This window comes from Falco cherrug, chromosome Z, assembly GCF_023634085.1.
Source record: "Falco cherrug isolate bFalChe1 chromosome Z, bFalChe1.pri, whole genome shotgun sequence".
NCBI classification, from domain to species: Eukaryota; Metazoa; Chordata; class Aves; order Falconiformes; family Falconidae; genus Falco; species Falco cherrug.
Genome location: NC_073720.1, coordinates 82,840,128 through 82,861,520, shown reverse-complemented (window position 1 = coordinate 82,861,520; position 21,393 = coordinate 82,840,128). Strand labels below are relative to the sequence as shown.

The 21,393-nt window shown below is 43.4% G+C and overlaps 1 protein-coding gene across 2 annotated transcripts in view; it reads right to left on the bottom strand.

Moving 5' to 3' along the window:
• Positions 1-21,142, bottom strand: part of EDIL3 (EGF like repeats and discoidin domains 3) — a 257,033-nt gene extending 235,891 nt beyond the window's left edge. The window contains exon 1 of one of the 2 annotated variants that reach the window (XM_055699782.1): positions 20,669-21,142. In XM_055699782.1, the coding sequence (XP_055555757.1) occupies positions 20,669-20,735 (67 nt within the window). In that variant the 5' untranslated portion in view covers positions 20,736-21,142. The remainder of the gene's footprint in view (positions 1-20,668) is intronic. The other variant, XM_055699781.1, reaches the window with a different exon arrangement.
• Between the last annotated feature and the right edge of the window lie 251 nt (positions 21,143-21,393).

Genomic DNA, 21,393 nt, shown 5'->3' with positions numbered 1-21,393 from the left:
GAAATGGCTTAAAAATAACTGTAACAGCTGAAATCAATGGAGTATATTTAAAACCTCTGATTCTGAAGGACAAATTTTTTGAAACCTGTTGGTCTCAGTGATCAAGAAACAATCCCTTTCCACAAGAATCTTGAAACTATCCCATGTGTCCAGCAATTGGATGGTTTTACTTGGTTCTACTGACTGGGGGTGGTGTGAGTGGTGTGTGGAAACACAACCAGAAACTCAAAAAATATACACGAGAAAGTTCCTTCTGGATTCATCAGAGGTTACATTTCTCTCTTCTTCATTGAAATACATGGTTCCAGTAATTTTGGTGAAATTCTTATGAACACAATCCTGATTATTCTCCAACCAAACCCACCAGAATCATTGGCAAAGGTGGGGGAACAAACAAACAACAAAAAAAAACCCAGTCAAAACAAAACTAGAATCCTACAGAGAAGTGGAGAGAGATTTTCAGCTTGGCTTGAGAAGGATCCTGCTTCTACATTCTCATAACCTCCCCAGCTGCCTCCTCCATGGCACTAATCCTTCCTAGTATTTCACCTCAGAGGTCATTCCAGCATCCACAGCACCAGGATTGCCAGTAAAACTGGGGTGACATATTCTGATGTGGTCCTGGCTGTACACCATCATCATGTAGTCTGTATCCTGACAGCACTAATGAGCTCAAAAATACAGAAGATCTCAGAGAAAGGTTGCTCCATCTTGCTCCATGAGAACATAAAGTAGCCACATAATTCACCTGAAATATGGAGTTAAAAAATCAGATTTTTTTAAGAAAAATGTATTTGCTATTAAAATAAGGTTTTATAAATAAAAAAAAAATCCAGAAATTTTATGACAAGCCACAGCTTTGCTCGCATCTATTGATAAATCAAAATTAACCTTTGCTAGTTTCTGAGAATGACACAGACAAATGTATCCTGGCACTTGAATTACAGCAAGTTGAGTTGTAACCTCGTTAGAAGAGTAAGAAGCAAGCGCACAGAGAGTCAGTAAAAAAATACAGGGAATGCAGCCCAAGCAGGAAACTCCCCAGGCAAGCTGATACTAGTAAATATCATATCTAGATGCTTGAAACATTACTCATACAGTGAGATTTCACAGTATCATCATACTTAAGTACATCTTGGCTTTATTACAGTATTGGTTAATGTTCCACAGCTATTTAACCTCTTTTGTCCCTCCTCTTAAGGTCACATGGAATTATCTGAACACAGTATTTGTTTACATTTCTTTGTTACCCATGAGCTAGACAGATGCTCACAAACAGTAACATATAAATGGTTATGGGAACCAAACATTAGCAACACATTACTTTCCTGCACATGCTAGTCATTACTCATGTAGCAACCAAAACTGCACAATTCACGCCCATAAAAAGAAAACAGAGGAAAGGAGCAGCAGATGCTTCAAGGTGCTGTTCTCTGTCAGAAACCTGGGGCCAAACTCTCAGTTGGTAGAAGACAGAGCTGCTCTGAAACTGCCGGAGAACCAGGCTCTGGCTTTCAACCAGAAGCAAGCAGAGCTCCTTCTGAAAACAGCAACTGCTGACAGAAAGATATGAAGACAAACGCATAAACAACCTTATGTTACTTTTACCTCTATGACTCTTTTCCTCTGAGACTCCGCTATGACTATTTCTACAAAGATGTTCTGCCATTTCATTTTTTCAGTAGGACTGAACAAAATCGTTAACCTATGCAGGATCTGTCTTCCACTCAATTTTTACTCTGACAGTAAATAATGTCCACCTAAAATCTTCTTACAATCTGAGATTTCAAAAGTCTAGGGGGACAAAAAGACTGCTGTGCTTCAGTCAGGTCTCCTCATCACCTTTCCCTAAAAAGCCAGGTAGAAAATTACAAATATTTCAACTCTATTTATTTTTAGCTATAGGTTAAGACCAGTCATTTTTATCTTTAAGAGGAAATAAAAGTTAATTCCAACTGTTTCAAGAACAGAACAAATCAATACACAGTTCTTTGAACATGCTATTCCTTCCTCCGTTTGTGGGGACAGGGGACACGGTGGAAGGAGATCCTCTTTCTCAGTGTTCCATTATTTTTGTTAATGCATTCAGCTTTGATAATATTATTTAAGCCTAAGAGACCTAAGATATTTTGAAAGTGGGAGCTAGAGAAAAAAGGATAGCTCCTCATATTCCTTTTGTGGCACACAGGTTCTGCAAATAGAGCATGAATGGAAGTCAGGGTCCCACGTCAAATTAACTCACAAGTCCGGATTCCCACTTGACAATTCTGACTCTGCACTTACAAAAAAAAAAAAATAGAGATCAGTTTTCACAAAAATGCTCCTATATGGTCTCAATTGCCAGTAAGTGCTTTGCTTTTTTCATGTTCCGAAGGAGCTGAGCAGCTTTTTTTTTTTTTTTTCCGCCCCTAAGGATAGAAAAAGAAGTTTTGCAAGTGTAACAGTTAAAAACAAAGAAACAAAGAAACAGATTTTACTGATGCGGACCAATGACCTTCATTTGGCCTAAGTTAGCAGGCCAGTGCCTCAAACAACCAAGACTGGCTGCTCATCACAACTTATTCCAGAGATGTGCTTCTGCTCCTGCAGGATAAATTGGACCTGACTAATGTTGCCTAACAGAAAATCGCATTCCTTTCTCCCATTCTCTCTTTCTCTCATGAAGCACATTTTAGTACCCAATGAGTTCATTGAGTCATTACACATGGTCATCTAAAACATTCGTAGATATTGCCCAAGGTAAATAATTTTCTAAGTCAGTTCAATTAAATCATCCACCAGACTGCTTTTTGAAGGCTGACGGTACTGGTGTGATCTGCATGCAATAATTACCCAGCCTTTCTGTTCTGCATAACACTTTATTTGCATTGATAGTGTTAAAAAATACTTTTTTCTTCCACCTTTTTTTCCAAATTAATTACTCTTTGACCTTCATGAACTAAATCTGAAATGATCTTTCAGTTGACTACATGACTTTTCCCAGGACTACAGTCCCCTAATTACCCACATTAGGTTAGAGTAAATACAGAACATACCAGATCAAGCCATCTGGATGTCCTGTTCTTGGACCTGTGCAAAGGAAGAGGCCATGGTAGCACGGAGGGTAAACTCAGCACAGCATGGTGGAATGCTTGTGCATGCACTTGGGTCGGGGAGTGTGGAAGTTCCCCGTATCTCTCATTTTAGAGGAGAGACTCTCCCGCACAGCCTTTCTTTTGTAGAAAAACATGCACTAAATCTAAAGACTGGATGGAATAAATTTGGTTTCTTCTCCAAGGTCTTTATAACAGATTCATCACCTCAATGGAAGTTCAAACTTCCATTTCACTCTTGCCAGCTCAAGTGGTGTGGCTACAATGCAGATTCATCTCCCAAAGACTGCCGACTAGAATCAGCTAGCCAGTTTAGAAAGTTTGCTAGGGAAAGGTCTTCCCTTTTCACCACTTCGTGTATTTGCACTCCACAGGCAGACAGAAGAGCTCTTCCTGACACACACCTGAACTCCTGGACAGAAAGAAAGATTTGAACAAAGGAGAGCAAAGAGCTGAGCTTTAATCTTCTACTTCTCCGGGAAGCGCACTAACAAGTAAACTAATCCCTCCGAGTCTTCAGTGACCTTGATCTCCTGTCAGTATATGAAGGATCCTGAATTACAATTGCTTATATGGAACAAAAATAATATTGCAATACAGACCACTATTACTTTGCTTGCCACTTGATTCTAAAAGGGGTGAGGGTGAGGAGCTATGCTGGCTGATGTTCCACCAATTTTTTTCCTTAATTATAGCCCTGAAACACAGCTTTTCCTACCCACTAGTGCAGCTAATCATCCCAAGTTCTCATCTGTTTGAGTTTGTATTAATTTGTCATCTTTCACTCATGACTTTAGAAATGGAACAGTGACTTTCCAAATGCTATTGCGGAGCATTACACAAACCTTTAGCTTTAACTAGATCATTACTGTCCTTCCATAGCTCCATTTCCTCACCCTTTCCTATCACGTCCAACACATGTCACTGCTCTGTATTTTCAAAGCTCTTTGAAAGGATATCTCTTAATGTATCATCTCTTACTCAGTAACAAGAAGTCCAGCTGAACCTTCCATGTGTTTGAAAATTCATCACCAAAGCACCCTGTGTTTCATTCTCTCCCACGTCACCCTTTAGCTTTGGAAAGATATTTCTGAACATTTCAACAAAGGTGCCTTTCATCTTCTCTAAACCCATCCTTAAAACTATCCTTATCACACCATATCGCTGCCCTTTAGTTACACCAGGAGATCACAAGTCACTTTGACAATCACAGTCCCATAACTCATTAGGGTCCCTCTGCGTTCAGGCAGCCCTGCCTCTTATCCTGAGGCTGCAAGGCTTGGTGTTTGGTTTTGGGGGTTTTTTGGATGGTTGGCTACATACAATGCTGGTGCCAGCCAATATGTACCTAGACACTGTGAGAACAGAATTAGACTGATTTGCTTAACCATGGCCTTCAAAGACTTGTCATGCCACTGGTTCTGCTGCAATTCATATGCTTAACAAAATGAGAGAGATGTACTACTTACCCCAACTAACACTCTTGGTATTTGCAAAGCAATTTCATGCTCTAGATCAGAAATTATAGGAGCAGAAATAGGACACACCACTGGACACCAAGCTAATGGCTCAAAAATAAAACACAGTCACCTTATTCTTGCAGCCAAGTTACGAGTAGCAGTAACAGAAAACAGCAAGTGTCCTGCTGCATCTAAGTATCTTGCTCACATTATGCCTCTGGTACAGTATCAGCAGCACTGTTACTATTTCAGGATCCCAGTGAAAAAGTTATAGAAAGCACACCCTAAATTTGGGGCTCCTGCACTGAGGTACATTTGGCTGGGAGAGAACGACTTGTGTAATAAGCATCAGCGGAAAATACAGGCACCTGAACATCAGCGCTGAGCGTAATCCTCGGCTGGTGACTTCTGTGATAAAGGGTGAAATGTTTACATCTCACAATACATTTCCAGAATCCACAGCATTGCAGGATTGTGCCTTTTTTATTCTAAATTCTATTGAGCACTCTCAATCTGTAATGAAGGCAAAGACAATGCAAACTGCCCAGCTTATTCAACCGGCACATCTTCGTTTTTCAAGTAAAAGAAATACTTCATACCGAACTAGGGAAAACATAGCTCATGATCAATGGTCAGTAATCAAGAACATTTAATTTATGCATAGTTTTATTTCTCTTCTTATGCAGATTGCCATATATTGACCAGCCATGTTTACACACAGCTTTTATTAATAAACGAGTGCAGGGTACATTAATTTTACTGGGTAATTTACTTTAAACTAATTTCTTGAGGCAAAGCCCAGTGAACTGAAGCACCTATAGTTTTTGTGAAAAATATAACAGTACTTCCCATTAGTTCTAAAGATCGGCCGCTTTATTATACAAAATATCTAATTTCTTACCTCAGCCAAGAAACAGGGAGGTTTTAAATTAGATAATTAATTATTAGAAAATGTCTGTTCTTCCCCCAGAGTGTAACCAAAATGAATCACCAATTCAGTTCATTTTAATTTCTTCCCTTAACATTCATATCAGCAGAGTTGTTAAACTCTTTGCATGATCACTGAATCTTAAATCTATAAATCTCATCATCTCAGCAGGAGGTTTTCATCTGAGATCTCTTGTGCCAAATCCAGATTGCATTTTAAAATGCAGACTCGCAACTTCATTCTAATATGCTTGAAAGCCACGGTTTTCTGTCACAATCTGGAAATTGGACATTTCTATTATTACCATCTCAAGGAGGAAAACGTTCAGGAAGAATCTCTACATATTGTTACCTATTTTTTCCATTTGTATTTTATAAACAAACATAAACGAAAGTTAATAACGGAACTAAATCTTTCGTTTCGAGTTCTTACTTCCAGCCCACAGAACTGCAAGACTATAAAGTGAAAACTGCAAAACAAAACAAAACTTAACATTGAAAATAGCAGCTTGCTTAACGTTGCTTAGCCTACTTTATTAATGATAAGCAACAATTAAGAAGTAAATGAGCAAACAAAACCAAAATACACCAGATGTACCCTGTATATCTTAGATTTTATTTTTGCTAGCTTCTACATAAAATACAATCCTATTCTTTACATTGAAAGGAAAAAGACAAAAATCACTGTTCTGCAGAAGGCGAACTGAACAACACTTTTTACTCTCACAGCTACACAAAACGCGGCTTACAAGGGGCACCAGTCCTCACGCTCACTCCCCCAGTAAGGGTGGTACTTACAAAGACAACTCTCATTCTCCTGCCATGGGTCTGCCTCCTCCTCCAACCCCCCTCCTGCAGGCTGCAGGGGCTGCTTTTCTGCCCCTGTAGCTGCTCCTGGGCTGCTGCCACAGCTGTGGTCCCACAGGTCCCTCTGTATGCAGGGCAGGGGCTCCAGTCCCCACCAACACAGTGGTCTTCCTGACCTCACCCACATTTATCCTGGCCATTCCTGAACTGGGGGTCCAAAATGCAAACACCAGTGTCCTAACAGGGGATGTCCCTGCCCAGGGCATGACTTTGCATTTGTCCCTTTCTATGGCTCCTGTTGGCTTTTTCCCCCAGCGTGGCCTCTCTCGGTGGCAGCTCTGCCCTTGAGGGCATCCACTGGTTACCCTGGCTTGGTCTAACATGCACACTTGATGGACAAGGATTCTTGTCATGTCCTCCAGGCCACTGATAAAGATGCTAAACAGGAGAGGTCCCAGACATGCCCCAGCAATGCCCCACTTGTTACCAAGCTCCAGGCTGATGTGACTGATTGACCACTGCCCTCTGAATCCTGTTATCCAACCACTTTTTTATCTGACTGACTGTCCACCCATCCAGATCATCATGGCCCAACTTGGATATGAGAACAGCAATAGTGTCAAGAGCCTTGGTACAGCCCGGGTACCCACCACTCTCCCCCCATCCACACACCAGTCATTTCTTCCCAGAAGGCTGTCAGGTGGCTCAGGTGCAACTTATCTCCAGTAAACCCATGCTGACAGCTTCTCATTACCTTCCTCTTCACATGCCCAGAAACATGCTCCACAATTTTCCCAGGGACCAAGCAAGACTGACCACAGCCCAGAGTTTCCCCTTCAGTCAACCTTTTTGTCTTTTTTGGAAGATGGGTGCAACATTCGCTCTTGGCTAGTCACTGGGGACCTCCCCAGATCTCCATGGCCTCCCAGAGGGTACAGATGTCTTGCCCTGCAAGGACACTGGCCAGCTTTCAGCACCCTCAGGCACAGTCCTTCTTGTCCCATTGGCCCATGGGTGAGATTGTCTCCAGTCACCGCAGCTTGATGTTCACCCGCTGCTGGTTATTTCTCTCTCTAACCTGTCTCCCAAGTGCAAAGATCTAGCAGGACTGTTTGGGGAGGACCGAGGCAATGTCAGTGCTTAGTTCCTCTGCCTCCCGTGCCTGCTGTCACACCGAACCACCCACCCCACTCAGCAATGACCCCATGTTTTCTCTTCCAGGTCTCCCCAACAGTATCACTGGCCACAGTCTTTCTATATCATCACAAACTTAAGCACCTAAGACAAGAGGTCGGGTCAGCAGACTGGTGTCTCTGTTTCCTGCAGAGCATTCTCCATTAACTATCAACTTCCTTTTTTTCCCCTTTTGTTCAGTCACTCGGTCAGTATCTGTAACTGCAAAACCAGAGGTGGAGAAGAGAGCTGAGATATGATGTCAGAAGTTACGGGGTTCCAGCATCCCCTATCATGGAATTTTCTATCCGCAGCTTTTCTGGAAGTTGTCCCTAGATCCCCCTCCTCCCTTGCAACACAGGACTTGAGCTGCTGGTTTTGTGGGGTCTTTGCAAGATGCTGTCAATCTTCCGTTTGCCACCCCGATGACCCACAGCACACCCCAGCAGGTAAGGCCATCACTGCCCTGACCCCAAGCATCTCTGCAGCCTGAGGCTGGCGCAGCAGCATCCTCCCTCAAGGTCTCTGACATACCAGGGTAGTTGGTCCAGCCCATGCCAGAGGCAGTGTCGCCTGGCACATAAACATAAATGAGCCACGTTCAAAACCATGTTCTTCCAGGACTAAATGGCCACCTACAACACCTGCGTTTGAAATGCAGTGTTATGTAACTGGCTTCTTGCAAAAGGATAATTTCACCATTTAGTACTAAAGAAGTTGATAGGTGTTTTACATAACTGCTGGCAAGCAACCCAGCTTAAGGGCCTCAAATCAGATCATAAAAAGACTTGCAGTGATTAAGACACAAACACGTAATGCAGTGCTGGCGGTTTTTCTCTAGTTTTGCCTGGGATGCAGAAGTCCAAATATGAAAATACAATATAACAAACCAGAATTTCAGAGAGGTTTTAGCCCGTTCTGTAATAAGCTCTTTCCCAAAGGTCCTCTGAAACCATAAAATCCTAAACTATGTTGATAATAATAAAATAACGAATGCATATCCGATTTGAAGATTTAATCACTCAGTTTGGACATGAAGTGACAGCTTGCAGTAAAGAGAATAGTTTTGGCAAAGTTACAGACATTAATCTAGAGGAAGCTTTGGTGTAAAGTTATTCTGCTGTATTCACAAGGTGTCTCCGTGTTATTAGAATCAAGGAAAGCCAGAAAAATCCATATTCCTGAAAGTTAAATCTGAAGAGCAACCTACTTTCAGTATCAAATTTGGATCAACATCTACCATGGCCCTTGGTCTTTGAGCCATCAACTGAAAAATCAAAAATCCAGAAGTTCAAGTCAGTTCAACATTATGGATGGAAAAAAGACAAAGGGATAAAATAATAGTCCAGAGAAAAGAAGCAGTGGGTTAAAGTACAACATAAATCCTAAACCTGAAAAACAGCTTCAAATAACACTTTGACACAGTGAAGCCTTTTGTCTGCGTTTCCTGCCCTGACTCTATGGAGGTTGCAGCTGACTCTAGTTCTCGGCCATTATGGCTTGTAACACTGCTAATTTTCAGAACTATTAGAAAGCTTTCAATTATCAGAAGAGTTCCAGGAAAAGAGAAAAACGCCGTGTAAAACCTTTATGAAAAGGAAGAAAGTAGAACCTCATAAAAACCTCAAGCTTGAAGAAACCAAACTCCAGACAAACAGAAGAGTTACATGTCTTCCCACAAAAATACATTAATAAATAAAGAAAGAATCAAACAAACCTCTTCTTCAGTCTTCCAGACAACAGTACAAATTCCAGACAACAAAATTCAGGGTAGGTAGTGATAAACAAACTAGGTCACTACATAGATACCAGTGATAAATATATTCATTTCTAATGCAGGGAAACGCTCCCAGAAAATTTCTGGGAAGCCTCCGACGGCTGTACTGAGTGCAGAAGCCTGTTTTATCTATAAACATCACCACCGCTCTTCACTTTTTTGGTCAATATTGCAGAAGATAAATACTATATAAAGATCTACCCTGTGTTAGCACTTATAGATATGTTAAAAAAAAGCAGAAAGCCACCAAAAAAAAAAAATTGCATGGCTGTACAGTAATGATCCATCCTCCCCAGCTATTACATCCCGCTTATAATTCTCGCCGTTGCCGTTTATGACCACATTACCCATGAGGTCTGACAGGATCAGGTGGTGACACACCTGTGCTGCTCCAAGGACAACACTGGCAATATACCACAGCCTCCTCACAGATACGATTTCTTCCAAGCCTTCATTTCTACCAGGAAAATAAGGGATCTACTATGCCTTAAAGTGGGTCAAGACTAAACACTCTCCCTTGGCACCCAGACAGCAATAGGAGTAACAAGGCAGAGGGCTGACCCTACACTTCATCAGTCGCTGGTGGAGTCACATCCACCTGTGGCCTTCAGGCTACTTCCCAATGCCCAAAATCCGGGCAAAGCCTATGTGGCCGAAGAGCAGAGGCAATACCGTCACTACATGGCTCAGGAAGGGTATGATCCAAAAGTTAGTATTTTATTTTTAAACTACATCAACTTAGAAGTACCTTCCATAAAGACAATTTCAGCAGGTACATGCTACAGCTTGTAATCTACTAGAACAGTAATTTTATGTCTTTTATGCTGTTCTCTTTCAAAGAACAGATGTAGTATGTCTAAAATCTTCAGTAATTTTACTGCTGTATCTTAACAGGAAAATGGGGCAGAACAAAACTATACCCTTTCTGAAGCTGCTTTTTCTACAGAAAATCTGTTCCGAGATCCTCTATTAAAGGCTTTTAAAAATTACTCCAACTGTTACAAAATACATATACCATGCTGTAAACATACTGGGCATTTGCAATTTGAATTTTAAAAGCTTCTAACACCTCATTTTGAAAATGAAAAAGAAATTACAATCTCTTGCATATACGGCAATAAAGGTGAGAACACCGAATAGCATTAACTAAGTGTTCTCCTGAAACAGCAGTTCCCGAGGGATACCCATACCCGTTTGTGAGATTCCCTGCAACCCTTTCGGTGAGTATTGCCACTATACTAACACTTCTGACATACGCAACAAAACGTACATGCGAGCAGCTGCAATGCTTGCAATGCAGGAACCTGCAGTACAGGAGACCTAACATCACAGCTTCCAGCAAACATAAGTCATCACATCTCATTATTTCTTTTGAAGGTAGATACCTTTCTATGTGACGTGCTGACCTTTGTTTTCAGACTTTGTATCATCAGGAAGATACACACACTTCAAGGTGGGAACGAGGGGAACCAAAATCAAAGCTTGATGTGACACAAGAGACAACAGATTGCTATGAAAGATGTTAGCACAAGACTTTATGATTATCTGCCAGACTGGAACATTTATGGGGTGAAAGAATAGCTTCTTGAATCTCCAAAAACATAAAAGAAGAAAACTTGTATTTCTTGCTACAGTTGTTCAGCTCTGAAAACAGTGCTGCTCTAGAGGAAAAGCCCAGATAAGAAAAGTGATTGGAATGAAATCTGACTGATCTTTATTCCAGAGAAGTTGGGGTACAATTTTGAGATATGCCTTCTTCCCTCCTCTGCCTTAAAAGAAATTTTTTAGTTGGGATTTATAATTCTGTTCAGATTTTTTCTACAAGTATAATGCCATAACCACAATTTGTTACTGGAAAAGAAATTAATGTAACTATTTTTAGATTTTTATTGCTTTCTACAGGAAAAAAAAACCCAAAACAAAACTTGCTTATCAAAAAAAAAACAATCGAGCAGAGGACTAATCGGTCAAAACTAGTCAATCACTGGTCCCAAGAAGAGACACAGCTCCTATGGCGCTGGTGTGTAAAGCAGGGCTAAAAGGACACTGCTACCTGGGAAGGTCACAACACTTCTTGATCAGGTTGCTTACTTTCTGAAATCGTCCAGCTGAATCTAGCTGCCAGATTCAGCATGCACACATACTCATGAAGTCCTTGTGAAACAGCCAAAACAACTTTTTATTGACATTTTAAAGAGTTTTCTCTTTTTTCCTCCTGAAGTAACTGAAGCATGTCATGATTCCACTTACTCATTTTGGCTTCTTCTTTTTTCCTGCTCAGTCTTCGGTTGGTCCGAAGTTGGAGGCGCCAGAAGCACATCTACTCACCAGTACTTTTAAAGCAGTTTGCCTGCTTAGAAATAAGCCAGGGCAGAATTTCTATGGCAGACAGCTCCTCCTGCTCCACTGACAGCACACGGGAAGCTCCCTAGCTTTGCCTGCTTTGCATGACCAAAAAGCAATCTTTATCCATAAGATAAATATTTTGCACAAAATAATTAGGGAAGAAAAACACAGTAATCTGTCCTCATCAAAGTAACCTGCCAGGGCAGTTTAGCTAATCAGCATCTGATTGACTCCAGGATGGTGAGGAAGCATGCAGGTACTCAGGACTTGGAGATGGCAGAGGAAATGCAGAATTTGCTCATCTGCAAATCTACAACCTCACCAAGGCAACGCAGACAGGAACACAATGTATACTCACAGCTCTGATGCCTGTACCTGGTTTCCACCGTGGGTGATGCATAGCTATACACAAGGCAGGGAGACACGCAGCGTTCTTTACCTTAGGGTAAGGTGCGGTGGGGGAGCCAGTGACCTTGCCTCCCTGTTCAAAACGGTTTAACTTCACCTGTTTGGCATCGAAAAACAGACTTGGGACACTGACACATTAAGAGCCAGAAAGCACCTGGACAGGTAGGTCCAGAAACATATTTATTGGCAAAAAATGCGTAAGCTGTCACTGAGAAAACTGTCTGTGACTTCCCCCTTAAAGGAACCAGGTGAGGACACAACTGGTGCCCAACAGCCCCATGCCACTCGCTCCTCCCTGACTCTTTCCATCCCCCATCCTTGCACCAGCACTGGGGCTTGCCTCGCCCTGCCCTAAGTAATCCCAACAAGCTAAACTACCAGAAAACTAGCATGGCATAGAAATGAAGTTTTTTACTGCTCTGCATATGAAGACCATCACCAGTGCTGAAATTAAGGAAAAATCAGTGGCAAACAGCAATTCAATGGGCTTGGCCATACTGTCAAATCTCATATAGCAGAATTGCTCATCCCAGCTGATGTTTAGCAGTAAATTATGGAGATTTAGGAAGTTTCCTACAGACTAGAAACATGTTTTAGCCCTCCAGTGGCCGAGAGGCTTTGACCCACAGGTCAGAGCTGCACCTTTTACTACCTTCCATTTACTCACACTCAGGATATTAAATGCACATTAGCACATAATTATTCAATTACACTGAAAGGTAGTGAGGCGTACTCAAGTAATAACTACTCTTGCTGTGTGAAGCAATATAGATGTAGTCTTAATTATATTAAGCCAGTATATATAGTCAACCACACTTCACTCCAGCTGATTTTAGGGATATCACTCAGAATGCTGACTTTTTTTTCCCCCCCAACAGATTTCACAGAAGAAGATATACCTCTGAGACTACATTCCCAAGCATGTCTGACTTTGCTTCAATTACCTTTTTTTATTGCTCTCTGGTTCTCCGCTAAGACTTTATTAACAGGCTGAGCCATAAGACCCACATGTGGAGAAGAGTTTGAGGTTAAGTAAAACCACCACAGGAAGGAACCAAAGTGTAAATGTACGTGTAAGTGTGCAACAGAACAAAAATGCAGCATTTTTTAGAGCTGTTGAACAAGGACATCAGGTTAAAGAGAAGCCTGGTGAAGAAAGTCAAGAGGTTACAACAGGATGGGCTTGATCACACCCAGGAAAATGAAAGCTGTTATTAAAGTAGTTGATCTTTATCCTGAAGGACTACCTGTAAGCGATGCATCATTTTGTATGAGGTCAGAAGGTAAGCCATAAAAAAGACATCAAAGAAATTAGACAAAAGCGTATCTAAAGAAATACATACATAGGACATACCATAGAAGAGAACTACTAGGTCATTTTTGCTGCTTCCCATGAAAACAGCACATAATTTCTACATCTCCATTGTAGACTATTCACAGTTTTACTCTAATCTTCCCTTGAAATTATTCAAATTAATGGATGTTCTGTGGTTTTAAAGTAGTTCTGGAATAGTATCTAAAAGCAATCAGCTACCAGCTCTTAATTTTTAACCTAGAAAAGCCCTTGTAAGGCAATCCTGTGCAATTCCTCAGACAAGTAAGGAATCTGACAGGTTACATAGCAAATAATATTTTCATCTTTATTTCAAAAGCCCAAGCTGCAAAGGGTGTGAGTAACAAAACAAAACACACACACACAAAAAAAAAGCCAGTTCCAGAGCCCACCGTCTGCAAACATACTTAACCAAACAAAAACCAAAACAAACAAAAAAAACCCCCACAACTGGCAAACTATTAAAGTCGTATGGTCTATGGGACTGTACTAGAGAATAATCAGAGAGAAAGCCTGGATTAAAGGGGCTGGTTGTGTGCAGTATTATCCAGCAGTGATAGAGGCTGTCATACATGACAGGGAGATGGATTTTAAGATACAAATGTTAAAAATTAAATAAATCAAAATGTCTTTTATTTTCTGTTTTTCACACTCACAAATGGCGTATGTCTTACCCAAAAGTATTTCCTGTATCGTCTGTTGTACCTTCACTATTGTAGAAACCTAAGACATGAGCAATCAGAAATTACTGTTACTTATGCACTGCTGTCACAGCTCTCCATAATTATCCAGGTTGACACAGCATCTTGACAATGATAGGAAAAAAGCAGCTTTTGTAGAAATTTTGTCAGCCTCCCTACATAGAAACATGGCAAATAAAATTACCACAGCTAAAAATTGACAAAGCAATCATCTCTTTCAGGTTTGGGTGTTGTTTTTTTGTCTCTGTCAAAAAGTTACTATTGTGAGAATACTCAAAAACACAAAAAAGCCCTCCATGTCTAAACTGTAGCTTTTTCCTGCAGTAGGGACACAATCTGGCTATGCACAAATGCCTTGTGTTGTTGAAAACAGAAAATAATTAAGGAAAAAATTAGTTGCATGATGAATGGGACAGGAAAAAGTCCTGCATTGTATTAAAATAAAAAATGTGAAACTGAGATTCAAATCCATAGTCTGAAACAATTAATAGTCAACTTGAACCTACGCTGTCCGTGTCCCAGGTAGGCAAGCTAAACACCGGAGCAGGTCAGGGACGACAGATGCTGATTAAACTTGTACATACAGAATTACAGTGTTCTGATAAAGTATTTTTGGTTGGCAAACATCTCAATGTTTTAATCAAGAGTCACCGCTTGATGCAGACACTGCATGCTGGACACCTTACACCTCCAGATCCGCCCCTGCTCTTGCACCCACCACCCAGGGATGGATGAGAAGCGACAGGGAGCAACCACATCGCAGCTCCCACCTCCTCCGGTGGAGGCCCTGGCTCCACTCCCTCTTCCCTGCGGGCCTCCAAGGTCACATACGACCCATGGAACTGAAGCAGTTGCACATCCTCCACTCCCACCTTTGGTTTCCTGCTGGGGTGTGCAAAGCTCCTGCCTGGGCTGCATGCAAGGAGAGCAGATCTTCTTGTGCCTGCAGTTCCATCTGCTGCTCCTCCCTGCTGTCATCTGCTTACTTGAGTTTACTGCTTTACACATTGTATTTAAAATCGTAACTCCTAAAACTGAAAACCTGATGTTCTGCTGACACAAGTGGCACAGCTAAAATACTCCAGGATTCTCCATTTGAATGGCACAGACTAACGAGTACTTCATTCTCTATTTTTGAACTTCACCAAACTCTCAGTCATAAAAAGCCTTTCCCTACAATTGGCCCCTTACTAAAAAGTTGGGGGGGATGGACTGAGGCATACTGTCAGTCTCAAAAAGCAGTCTTAGAGATTCACTGCTTTTGTTGAATATAACAAATTTTTACTTGAAATATGAGCTCTGCATCCTGAATTCATAGGGCGATTAAGTCTTATCTAACATTACCCAAACTTTTAAGAAATACGACACTATGTGTGTGGCACATAAGTGAATTTAATTCCTCTGTACGCTATCTAAAATGACGATAAACTCACAATACAGTGTGTATGCATATAGCCACTATATAGTATGTAAAGTTAAGTTGTTTCCATGAGTTTCACTTCATAAAGCATTCACTCACACACCACATACTGTAATTATTAGCTAGATTAACTAGAGAATTTATTAGATAATCATGGTCTGTTTCATTTCTCAGCTTTTAAAACTTAAAATAGAAGAACACCCCCACTGTGATGAAAGGTAACACAGCTTGTGGATTAAAGAGAAAAAAACCCACACAAACAAATGAACAGAAAACCCCCACCAGTATATTCCCACAACACCAAGACTGAGATTTGAGGAAATCCCAAACCATGAAAAGACATGCACAAATTCTGTGCCTCCGAATTTCTGGGACACCAGCTGGTAGCTCAGCCCCTGCTTTCACTAATATCCAGCATCCAGGTCCACAACTGCAGTTACTGTTTTCAAAATGGTCCATGCTCTGGTCCTGCAATATGAATGCAACAGAAGCTGCTTTACTCCCTACACAACACGCCGTTAGAAAATTAGCCATCCCCTGTTGTCACTAGGCACAGTGAGTAGCTCTCCCTCTGACATAAGATCTAAGTTTCCTATAAAGAAGGAAACCTAGACCCATTACCACTTATTCCTTGGGCTGATATAACACACTGAATTCAGGCTGATGTTTGGCTTTCCCTCTGCGTTCTCCCTTCACCCCCTTTAAAATGTCTGTAGGTCCTCCAATATAAGACTGCGTTATCCAGAAGTTTTAAGTTTGCAGATGCTAAGATTCCTACAACCCTTATATGGGTTTCAATCTTTTAGCTTATCTTCTATTTTCTAACGTATCATCCACACAAGAAAAATTAAACTCCTATTTTCACCGTGAACCTGTTTTGAAAGTTGAAATGAATGAATACTGTTTTGACGTTCAACCCATATTCTTTCAAACTCGAGGCAGCTGAGCTTCACGTATGCTACAAAGAAGCCCAACATCACTTGTAACTTGTAAAAGATAGGTGACTATCCCTTAAGATTTCAGAAATACTCCTGGCTCTGTGGCTTACATAAGCTTGAAATGTGTAAAAACCTGAAAAATGGAAAACAGCAACATGCTAACTCCTGTGTGACTCACAATAAAATTCAGTATAACATAGATTTATTTCCAGCTCTTGCAGTTTCTTAAACGCTGCTTCTTCAGATAACTTTACTTACGTTGAAGGGGTATCAGGCTGTGAGTTTGTCATGGCTGCTGTATGGACATGTGCTGTATAAACCACTAATTCAAGGCATAAAACCCTGCCTCTTAATAAAAAGCGATTGTCTTTTGAAATAACTTCCAACGTGGATCATTTCCTTGATTTGCAACTGGACAGTAATTGGAAAAATGTGGAGGAGGGAAGATAAGACAGTGGCCTTTTTCACTGTGCTACCATTGATACACAACCTTGTATGAAGTACACCCTTTGAAAAAAGACATAAAGGATAAAGACATAAAAGGGCAGAGAAAGAAGCTGGACACTTAAAAAATCCCTACCAATACCACCAGGACTATTAATTCCAGTTATAACAATGCATGGCTTGACATCAAATTCTGTCCTAGGATGACCAGACACGTACAGGATGCAATAGTGTATCTGCTATATGCTTTCTGGAGGCTATATGAGCAGTCATGGAAAATCAATTTGAATACAAATGTAATTTGTTAAAAGAACAGTGATAATCATTATGCAGGGTCACACTGTCAGCAGTTTGTAAAGAAGCTGATGCCATCCAAAGACGCAAAGGCATTTAGTAAAACAGAAGAATCTTGGTCTTTAAAAGTCTCTGTGATCTTTTCAGTCTTTCAGTACAGTTCCATGAGAACAAAGCTACAGTTTACCTCTCTTGTTTCTCAGCACTTTTACTCCTTGCAGCTCATTCCAGCTGCAGAAAGAGGCTTTATAGAAAACTTCCGAGCCTCAGAGAGAGTGGAGGTTCCCACTGTAATGGAGAAAAAGCAGTATCTTTGAAACAGTTCCTTAAAAGTTCCAAAACATTTCTCTCAGGATGACAGGGACACAATCATAAAATAACCAGACTTGCCTGGCATTGGCAATGTCAATATCATTTTTACGCAAAACATACACAAAAATTCAGCAACAAGCTAAGTGAAAGAGCATGACAGAATTTAAGGATCAGCTTCACAACAAAGACAACTCAAGTGGTAAATCTTCAGAAGATCCCATTGCAAAAACATTTAACATAAAGAGATGGAATATACCTATTTTCTGTGCACTTACAGTACCATTACCATAGCCAATCTGCTTACCCCATTCCATGAAGTAAACCTGGGGACTAAAACAGCCACCAGTTTTAAATTATGTTTGCCTTGCATTTGATCCCAATCTTCACTGACTGTTCTGAAAGGTATTGACTTATTTGTTCCTAAAAAAATACAGTGGGACTCGGGAACCTGAGATGAGCCGCACTGTATTTCTTCCACCTGAAATAATCTCTTATAAGTCTCTGTAGTCACTCTTGTAGCTAATGTCAGTCCACTACACGGTAGAATATCAGATTGGCTCGCATTCAGATTTGACCAGGGAACAGCAACAACAGCAAATGTAAAGCCTTACGGCTGTTTTGCAGTTATGTATAAAAGGGCATTCCTTATTAAAAATGCACCTGCATTTTTCTTGCAAACTAAGGGGTAGAAGTCACTGCACCCTTGAAGCCTAGTTTCATCACATACATGCACATAAACACATTTCTGAAGATCTGTCTCTGTTACAGTGCATGAGATTGCGAATTCATCAGGCTGGCCATAGAGAAGAAAATTCCAGTCTTCCATTGGGATGACTTTTTCATGATTGTCATCATCATCATGATCATCTTGCTCAATCTTTCTCCTCCTTCTCTCTCCCTTTTTTTTTTTTTTAAAAAAAAGAGAAAAAAAATAAACCAACTTGCTGATACACTATGCATGTGTTCCAAACACAAAAAAGCAAAAGAGTTTTCAGATATCATGAATAAACAGGATTTTGACCTCCATCATTACTTTGCAAAGCTCCAATTAAAAAAAGCAGCTGGCATTTTTCCTTAACAGCTGACATGAAACACAGGTCAGTAATGAACTGTATGACTTAACTTTGATCTGCAGCTGGCATTTACCCCAAAAGAAGACAGGGAAGAACTGGACACTGCGTAGATGACACTACCACAGGTTTGCATTATACACCACTATGCAAGTGAACCATCAGCAAGTGACATTCAAACAATGCACAAGAAGTTTTGTACTGTTCAAAAGGCACTCTCCAAAGAGTTTCAGTTACTTACAGTCATCATAACTTTGAGAGGATCTACTAAAAGTAAACATTATGACAGCAAGCAAAATTAAGCCAGTATATCAGATCTGTCAAGCAGCGTTTTATTCTGTTTCAGCATTAAAAAGAAAAAGACTGTATAATTTCTTCTGTTTCATTTTGAAAGCCAAGGACAAACCTTTAACTGAACAATTACAGCTTAAGCAATCACAGAGCAAACATATTATTTTTCTCCCTTCCTGTTTCACTTCTACTGGAAAATCTACAAAATTCTCTCCGTTCTGAAGTTACCTAACCCCATGGAAAGACTGTAGACTTCAATGAAAAAACGTCTCAGATGTGAAGTATGAGAAGTCCTACAGACGCCCAATGCAAAGTTATTCGGGACAAGTCCAGACTTCGTGGCAGAGCCAGTACCTTTTCCTTAAAAGATTTTGGGCATAAACGGCAGGTACAGGGACATATTGCATAAACTATCACATGCTCACTGCAACTGTGTGACTGCTACTGGATTTTGAGAAGCCACCGCGCTGAATAATTTAAGATCTAATAAAATATTCAATTTTACTGATACACTGGTTTCATTTTAAAATAAAAAATGTGAATAATGACAGGAACAGGTCTAAAAGTCAATGGAAATATTCCGTTACTCATTAGGATAACAGCTGCTCGACTAAGCTTCGGAAAGATACAACTAGGACGATAAAAAGGTCTCCAGCCCCGAGAGACTCCCCCCGCCGCGGGCACAGCGCCCGGCGGAGCCCGCACAGCGCCGGCTGCGGGGCACGGCCGGAGCCCGCAGAGGGCGAGCGGGCTCGGGGGGGGCTCGGGGCCGCCCCACGCGGGACGGGGCCGCCCACGGAGGGCTACGGTGCTGCGGGGCGAGTGGGCGGGGGCGGTGCGGAAGGGACCCCCCGAGGGGACCCGCGGCGGTCCCCGAGCCCCTTCCCTTCCCCGACGGCGCTGCGGCTGCCCTGGCGGGGAGCGCCCGGCACCGGACGGGACGGGCGGCAGGCGACCACCTCCCCGCCCCCGCCGCCTCCCCCGCGGGCGGCCCGGCCACCCCCGACCCCTTCGCTTTCACAGGAGCTGCTGCTGTGGAACCGGTCGCCCGTCCCGCCCCACCTCACGACGTTCATTCAGCTCGTTGCTAGATCAGCTCCGCCAACTTTTGTAATGCGAGGAGGGAAAACCCACCGCGACTGCACCAAGCGATTATATCAAATAATCACAAAGAGAACTCCAAAGAGCTCTAAAGTTGTTTTTCTGGGGTAGAGTTGGGGTCTGGGTTAGGTTTTTTTTCGGGGAGGGGGGTGGGGTGGGGTGGGGGTGCATGAGACACAGCGAAGGCGCCCTTGATGTTTTAGATGGAGATGCCCTAGTTTGAGGGATGCAGGAGAAGGGCTCGCCTGACAAGAGCTGTTCGCTGCCGCCGAGACGCGAAAGCCCCCGAACGTGTTTGCAAACTGTTCCGCGGCTTCCTGGGTCTCCTGCTCGGAGCTAACAGCCTTCAAATTAAAATGAAGGCCGGCGACTGGGGGTGGGGGGTGCGTGTGTGTGTGTGTGTGAGGAAGGGGAAAGAGATGTGGCCAGCTCTGCGGATATTATTAAATCTTCCCAGCCGCTCATCTGGATTACATTTAAGCTCTCACGGCATTTTTTTCCCCTCTAATTAAGCGTAGTTTCAAAACAGAACATGTCTGTCGCTCGTCGGCTTCTATTTAAAATGTAGAGATGAGCGGGGTTGGTTGGGTTTTTTTTTCATAAAATAATAATTAAAAAAAAAATTAAAAGCCGAGCGCAGACGGAGGCACCCGGCTGCGAGCCGCCCGCCGGTCGCACCTCCCCGCTCCCCCGCGCACTTCGGCTCCGACTTTGCGGGAGCTCCGGCGCCGCCCCGACCCCCGGCCCCGCCGGCCCCGGCCCCCGGCCCCTCACCTCGGGCGAGGCGCGGCGCCGCCAGGCTCCCGCAGAGCACCAGCCAGGCCAGCACCGTGCGGCTCATGGTCCTCTCCTCCCGCGGCCGCGCCGCCTCTGCGAAGGAAGGAGCCGGCGGGCGGCGGCGGCGCCTCCGCCCGGTGAGGCGCGGCGATGCGAAGGTCCCTCCCGGCGCGGCGCGGCCCCCGGCCGAAGCGCAGCCCCCGCCGCCGCTCCCGCTGCCGCCGCCCTAGCAGCGCCGAGGAGGCTGCCCCGCCGCCCGCCGGCTCTGCGCGCCCGCCAGGTGCCGCCGCGCCTCCAGCATGGCCCGGCCGGCCGCCTCCGTCCCGCGGGCTGCCGCCGCCGCCGCCTCCTCCTGCGCGACCGCGGCCGCTCTGCGCGCCCCGAGCGGCTCCTTCGCGGGGGAGGCGCCGGCGCCGGGCGGTGCTGCCCGACACACCCTGGCACCTGCTCCGCCCCCCGCCCGCACCTCCCCCGCCGCTGCGGCGGGATTTGCGGGGCACGGCGAAGTGCGGCGGCACGGCCGGGAGCGAGGGCGGCGCTGGCTTCTGCCGGACGGAGCCACCCCTCGCAAAGCCCCGCTCGGCGCCCCGCCGCCCCCCGCGCCCCCACCCCCCGGCGCCGCCGGAGTCCCTCTCCCCCCACGGACGGGCATGTGGCGGCTCGGTCGCTGGCCCGGCGGACACCTTGCCTCTGGAGTCCGGGCAGGGTCGGCGAGGGAAGCC